Source organism: Oppia nitens, unplaced genomic scaffold (genome assembly GCF_028296485.1).
Source record: "Oppia nitens isolate AA-2021 unplaced genomic scaffold, nextdenovo-longstitch-racon4-pilon3 scaffold22_pilon_pilon_pilon, whole genome shotgun sequence".
Lineage (NCBI taxonomy): Eukaryota > Metazoa > Arthropoda > Arachnida > Sarcoptiformes > Oppiidae > Oppia > Oppia nitens.
This window is the reverse complement of record NW_026533202.1, coordinates 280,001-287,500: the sequence shown is the minus strand read 5'-3', so window position 1 is coordinate 287,500 and position 7,500 is coordinate 280,001. Positions and strand designations below refer to the sequence as shown.

The 7,500-nt window shown below is 25.3% G+C and overlaps 3 protein-coding genes across 3 annotated transcripts in view; all 3 read left to right on the top strand.

The window, feature by feature from the left end:
* LOC128953470 (cytochrome P450 2E1-like) overlaps positions 1-1,539 on the top strand; it is a 3,190-nt gene extending 1,651 nt beyond the window's left edge. Inside the window, exons 6-7 of the mRNA XM_054298952.1 lie at positions 519-1,093; positions 1,166-1,539. Of these exons, the coding sequence (XP_054154927.1) occupies positions 519-1,093; positions 1,166-1,539 (949 nt within the window). The remainder of the gene's footprint in view (positions 1-518; positions 1,094-1,165) is intronic.
* A 3,513-nt stretch (positions 1,540-5,052) lies between these two features.
* LOC128953448 (uncharacterized) lies at positions 5,053-5,692 on the top strand. The gene is made up of 2 exons (XM_054298931.1): positions 5,053-5,429; positions 5,574-5,692. The coding sequence occupies exons 1-2, from the start codon at positions 5,094-5,096 to the stop codon at positions 5,592-5,594; spliced, it is 357 nt and encodes a 118-aa protein (XP_054154906.1). The 5' UTR covers positions 5,053-5,093; the 3' UTR covers positions 5,595-5,692.
* A 781-nt stretch (positions 5,693-6,473) lies between these two features.
* Positions 6,474-7,107, top strand: LOC128953469 (probable farnesyl diphosphate synthase DDB_G0268742). The gene is made up of 2 exons (XM_054298951.1): positions 6,474-6,543; positions 6,674-7,107. The coding sequence occupies exons 1-2, from the start codon at positions 6,474-6,476 to the stop codon at positions 7,105-7,107; spliced, it is 504 nt and encodes a 167-aa protein (XP_054154926.1).
* The last annotated feature ends 393 nt before the right edge of the window (positions 7,108-7,500 follow it).

The window sequence follows — 7,500 nt, the reverse complement described above, 5'->3', positions numbered from 1 at the left end:
TGAAAATTAATAGGAAATTTCAAGACAAATAATTTCAATTTAATTTCTTTTTTGTTATGAAATTTTTCTGAATAGATTTTAAATACCCTACCCTTCACTACCCTACCCTACCCTACCCTACCCTACCCTACCCTACCCTACCCTACCCTACCCTACCCTACCCTACCCTACCCTACCCTACCCTACCCTACCCTACCCTACCCTACCCTACCCTACCCTACCCTACCCTACCCTACCCTACCCTACCCTACCCTACCCTACCCTACCCTACCCTACCCTACCCTACCCTACCCTACCCTACCCTACCCTACCCTACCCTACCCTACCCTACCCTACCCTACCCTACCCTACCCTACCCTACCCTACCCTACCCTACCCTACCCTACCCTACCCTACCCTACCCTACCCTACCCTACCCTACCCTACCCTACCCTACCCTACCCTACCCTACCTCACAATATATTACTTATATTACTTATATATTTTAAATATATTTTTCAAAATAAATTATTTTTTAGTTACAATATCGATGACAAAGAGTTCATAAAATTAAAATATGTATTTAAAGATATTGACAATGAATTTGTTGTCAATTCATTTTTGAATGAATATATAAAACCATTGAAATGGTTTGATCGTAAAGTCTATGAAAAAAAGTCAAAAGCTTATAATGAAATGCGTGAATTGATTTTGAAAAAATTCAAAACACATTACATTGATTATAATCCTGATTTTGAACGAGATTTATGCGATGCACTTATTGATGCTAAAAATGTTGCCGTAAGGGATGGCCGCCAATCGGCTACATATCTAACCGATGATCGACTGGCGATGTGTGTGTTTGAAATGTTTTTCGGCGGAATCAAGACATCGGAGATAACATTTCAATGGATTTTACTATTGATGGCCTATTATCCAGAAATGCAGATCAGATTGAAACAGGAAATTGAATCGAAAATCGGTAACCGATTGCCCGGACATCAGGACAGACAACAGTGTCCATATGTGATGGCATTTATAGCCGAAACGTTAAGATTTAGAAATGTTTCGCCATATGCTTTGGCCCACAAATCAATGGTCGACAGCAAAATAGGTATACATAATAATAATAATAATTTAATTTTTGATTTTTTATATGAATTAAATAAAATAAAATTGTTTTTAGAAAACTATACGATACCTAAAGGTATGATTTTGTATGCATATCAGGGAATTATATTGAGAAACAATTTGGACACAAAATATTGGACGACCGCTAATGTCGATGACTTTATACCCGACCGTTTCATCGACACTACTGACGGTACTTATAGGACGACCGGTTTTCCTGCATTCATACCGTTCGGTGTCGGACGTCGTCAATGTTTAGGCGAAAGTTTAGCCATCGCTCAGCTGTTTCTAGTATTGGTCCGATTTATACAATCGACACAACAGTATGATATAGTTTTGGACAGTCATCAGGGTTTGGATGCCGACCCAAACAACTCAATAGTAATTAGTCCTAAAAATTATACGATTGTATTGAAGAGTAAAATTTAAAATGTAATAAACGTTATTATGTAATATTTTTTTTACCTATTATCATATTTAAAAATTTAAAAATTTAAAAATTAAAACTTTATTATTATTATTCAATTAAAATTAAAATTATTACTTTAAAAAAATTATTTGTTATTTTATATAATTTAAAATATTCAAATTTGTAAAATAATAAATGAATTTAAATGTATTGTAATTTAAAAACATTTAAAACATTTATTCAGTAATAAAAAAAAAGTTTTTTAGTATTTAATATATGATTATTCAATTAAAAATAAACAAATATAACAAATTAATTAAATAATAGTTAATTAAATAAACTGTATAATTAAGATTAATTATACTGTATATTATATAAAATAATAGATTAATTCTCTAATATAAATGATTTTATTTAAAAGGATTTTTTAAATATATTATTAGCATTAATCAACAAATTATAAATTAAATAACTATAACATATATTTTAATTAATTAAGAGAGAGAGAGAGAGAGAGAGAGAGTTAAAATAAAATAAATATTTAAAAATATTAATAAATTACTGTATTATCAATTAAAATCAAATGTTTTTGATATTATTATAAATATTATTTAAAATTAATTATATTAGTTTTAAGTTTAATATTTCAATAATTATAACTAATTAATTGAAACAAAAATATTAATATATATATATTGCTTGTAATGGTTTGTATGTAAATTACAAGCAAATTATTATTAGCAAACAAATTACAAGTTGTATTCAATATAATTATTTCAATTTTACAACATATTAATAATTGACAAAAACATTAAAAACCAGTTGAGAATGCTAGAAAGCATTTCCACACGAATTCCTAATCATAATAAAAAATTAAATTCAGTATGATAAAATAAAATCAACTATAGTTATGTAGGGTATCAAACGATTTAGTATGACAAAATAAACAACTATAGTCATGTGGGGTATCAAATGATTCAGTATTACAAAATAAACTACTATTTTCCTAAAAAATAAACTTAAAAACTTAAAAAATTAAAAATTAATATTCAAAAAATTCAAAAAAAATTCAAAATTGTTTTAATTAATTTTTGGACACCATTTTCTTCAATTTCCTAAAAAATAAACTTAAATAAAAAAAAACAAAAAAAATTCAAAAAAAAATATTAAAAAAAACAAAAAAAAGCGTAGCTGAGCCTGGATTCGAACCTATGTCCTCGTGGGACAGACAGACAGACCGACAGACAGACAGACAGACCGACAGACCGACAGACCGACAGACAGACCGACAGACAGACCGACAGACAGACCGACAGACAGACCGACAGACCGACAGACAGACCGACAGACAGACCGACAGACAGACCGACAGACAGACCGACAGACAGACCGACAGACAGACCGACAGACAGACCGACAGACAGACCGACAGACAGACCGACAGACAGACCGACAGACAGACCGACAGACAGACCGACAGACAGACCGACAGACCGACTTATAGATTTCATATACGTATTCCTTTCAGGAATTCGTGAAAATGTGATATTGTTTTAAAAAGAGAAAGAAAGAAAGAGAGAGAGAGAGAGAGAGAGAGTTATAATAAAATAAAATAAATATCTAATAATAATTTTCTGTACTATCAATATGTAAGATCAATAAATTTGATAAATATATAATTTAATATTATTAGTAGAAAAAAAATTTTTTAAATAATAAATATTAATTTAATTATATTATATGTTTTAAGTCTAAATTTTCAACAACAAAAAATTAACTATTCATTAAAACATTTAAAATTTTGTATATATATATTGCTTGTAATGATATACTTGTAAATTACAAGCAAACAATTATAAGCAAATAATTATTAAGCAAACTATTATTAAGTAAACAATTAATAGTTGTATTCAATATAATTTTAAGCAAATTTTAAAACATATTAGTACATAATTTATACATATTAGTATATAATTAATATATATATATCAGGGTTTAGTAGAGAGGGAGTGTTAGGGGGTAAAGCCAAACTACCCCAACTAATATCGAGATTTTGGTTGATACTATTTTAGTAAACGTTATTGTGTTTTTAAAATTTATTTAAATCTAATAATTAATAATAAGTAAAATATTTAAAATCACATTTAAAACTCCATCTAAAAATAACATTATTTTACTTAAAATATTCAACTAAAAAAATTATCTATTTGTCAAAAAAAACAGTAATCTTATTACAATTTAAATTAAAAGGTTAAGATAAATAAATTTAAAGTAAAACAATAGATACTTATAATATTGTTTTATTAATTATTTTTACAATTTTAATTCAAATTTTAATATTACTTATTTTATGATTTTTCTTAGCATACATTTTATATTATAATAGATATAAAATTTATATACAGTACATATTTTTGGTATACATTGTTAATTATACTAAATTTTTAATATATTTTTATATATATATATAATATTACTATACTTTGTAAAACTTAATTTCATTGATAATTTAAATTATTTGAAAATTTAAAATTACGACTGGCAAATATTAAATATATTTTTATGTTTAATAATTTATAATATTATCGAGCAATTTATATATATATATATATATCAACTCATAGTGTATATTTAATGTTTTCAATTTTCAATTTTAAATACATTATTTTATTTTTTTTTATTAATTTTTAAAATAAAATTGTTTTATATTTTTGGAAAATTTACTTATTTTCCGTGGAATTTATACAGGAACTTATGGGAACTTTATGGAATTTATATGGTAATATTCTGTAATTTTTAGGGAAATTTCTCATGACCCAACCCTTGATTTTGGATTTTTAAAAAACTCACCCTAGACCCCCCCCACCAAGATTTTTCGAGAATTTTGTAAATTTCTCACCAGCCAATCCCCTCCCCTCCTAAAATACAAAAACCTTGCTTAACCCTGATATATAAATATATATATATATAAGTAATTGAGTACATAATCATCATTTGAGTGTTTATGTGTTAATATCTTAACAATTGTTTTACTAGAAATTATATATTATTAATTTAGTTATATATTATTAATTTAGTTATATATTATTAATTTAGTTATATATTATTAATTTAGTTATATATTATTAATTTAGTTATATATTATTAATTTAGTTATATATTATTAATTTAGTTATATATTATTAATTTAGTTATATATTATTAATTTAGTTATATATTATTATATATTAATTTAGTAGTAGTAGTAGTAGTATAGTATACAGATATATATATATATAATTATTTTTAAAATTTTATTAAATATTTTAATTGTTAAAAAATATTATATTAATAATTATTATATATCTTAAAATTAACATGTAAGTTTAAAGAAAGTTCTTTTAATTAATATATATATATATATATATATATAATATTTAATTAATTAATTAATTTTTTCATTATTATAATACTTATTTTTTTTTAAAAAAATAGGTCTGAATTTGAACGACCATTATATGTGTCCATAATTGCCGATGAATTACCTGAATATCGCAAACATTTTCAGTCGATTGTCCGTAAATTAGTTGATTCAATGATTGGCAACGACAATGATATCAGTGAATTGAGGCCACGATTGGATCAATTGTTTGATTATTTCTATGTTCAACACCCGAGACTCAAATACGGACAACGATTTTTGCTAAGCTATCGTATACTAACCGGTGAACAACATAGCGGTCAACAACAACAACAACTAGAGTCCGGTGCCGGCAATGATGGTAATACTCAACAGTCAATAGTTGTCGACAATGAATCGGTATATGCATTGGCAGTGGCCGTTGAATTAATAACAATGAGTTTGATTTTATTGGATGATATTATGGATAAATCAACACTTAGATATGGTCTACCCAGTTGGTATACATTGGTATAGTTGATTTATAATTAATTAATTAGTTTTATTTAGTTTTATTTAGTTTTATTTAGTTTTATTTAGTTTTATTTAGTTTCATTTAGTTTTATTTAGTTTTATTTAGTTTTATTATTGATTTTTTTTAATTAATTTAATTAGTTTTTAATTAGCCATCAGTAGGAATGTCGGCACTAAACGATAGCACAGTTATGTTGTCAGTGTCCAACAAAATTGTTTTCAAATATTACCATGGTCATCCTAATTATATTCAAATTGTTCAATGCTTTAAGAGGTTAGTATAATACTGTATATACTTAAAACTATATAGATTATTAATATATATATATATATATCAGGGTTAAGCAAGGTTTTGGATTTTAAAGGGAGTTGGTAGGCTGGGGTGAAATTCCCAAAAAATCTTGGGCGGGGGGTCTAGGGTGGGGTATAGACTTTTATTGCAATTTTTAAACGGAAATTTTTCCAATTTAGACAAAACGTCTAGGGGTAAAATACCAAAATCTCGATCTTAGGGTGTATTTTAGCGTTACCCACTACCAACACCTTACTTATCCCTGATATATATATATATATATATATATATATATATATATACTGTATATACTTTATATATACATATAAATTTATATATATCGATATATATATATATATATATATACTTTATATATACATATAAATTTATATATATCGATATATATATATATATATATATATATATATATACTTTATATATACATATAAATTTATATATATCGATATATATATATATATATATACTTTATATATACATATAAATTTATATATATCGATATATATATATATATATATATATATATATATATATACTTTATATATACATATAAATTTATATATATCGATATATATATATATATATATACTTTATATATACATATAAATTTATATATATCGATATATATATATATATAGTTCATTGAAAAAATATCAATGGGTCAGTCATTGGATATGATGTACAGTCTATCGACAAAACAAAACAAAAATCTAAAATTAACTGATTTCAACATGGCTATATTTGATAAACTAAACAAGTACAAAAACGCATTTTCAGTCTATGTCTATCAATTTAAACTAGGTAATAAATGTTTTGTTGTTTATTTTTAACCCATAGCAACCAACCAAGAAAAAAATTAATTATTAATAATTAATAATTTTTGTTTATAATACATAAAAATATTACTAATTTGTTTTGTTTTGTTTTAAAGCAATTATTTTGGCCGACAAACAACAATATGACAATAAATTTGTTGAAACTATTGAAAACTTTTTGATAGGTATGGGTATATTGTCCGGTGCTTTGAACGACTATCAAGATTACTATGAACAGGGCTTAGATATACAAGAGGGTAAATGTACCTGGCTCATTTGTCGGTCAATGCAATTGGCCGACGATAGACAACTGGCCCAACTTGTGGACAATTATGGACACAAAAATGCCGATCGGGTTCAACAAATTTGTCGGGTATTCGATGAGTTGGATATGAAATCGGAAGTTAGAAAATTTGCGGACAATATGTTCAATAAGTATCAACAGTTGGCGGCCATTGATTCGGGCAATGATTTACTGGTCAAACAAATTGTCGACAATATTTCATACGAAGTTAGATATTATGCTAAAATTTGTCACATTTATGATTAGATTTTAATAATTAAATGTACATTGGTTAATTTATTAATTAACTAGTGTTCATTTAATTAATTAGATTATTACATGATTTATTTTAAGAGGTTTTTCATTTTTTTTATTATTAATATTATTTATTAATAAAATTGATTTTAAATAAACAAAATAAGTATTTAATTTTCTCATAAATATAGAAATATTTAAATTTAACATACACATACACATACACATACACATACACATACACATACACATACACATACACATACACATACACATACACATACACATACACATACACATACACATACACATACACATACACATACACATACACATACACATACACATTAATTATAAAAATTAAAATATTTGTTTTTTATAAAAAAAATCTTTCTATAAACTTAC

Excerpts from the sequence above, each read along its gene's own strand:
- LOC128953448 (XM_054298931.1), top strand. The coding sequence starts at position 5,094 with ATGATTGGCAACGACAATGATATCAGTGAATTGAGGCCACGATTGGAT. Across the intron at positions 5,430-5,573 it reads TACCCAGTTGGTATACATTG|TTTTTAATTAGCCATCAGTA; the intron begins GTATAGTTGATT and ends TAATTTAATTAG.
- LOC128953469 (XM_054298951.1), top strand. The coding sequence starts at position 6,474 with ATGGCTATATTTGATAAACTAAACAAGTACAAAAACGCATTTTCAGTC. Across the intron at positions 6,544-6,673 it reads TGTCTATCAATTTAAACTAG|CAATTATTTTGGCCGACAAA; the intron begins GTAATAAATGTT and ends TTTGTTTTAAAG.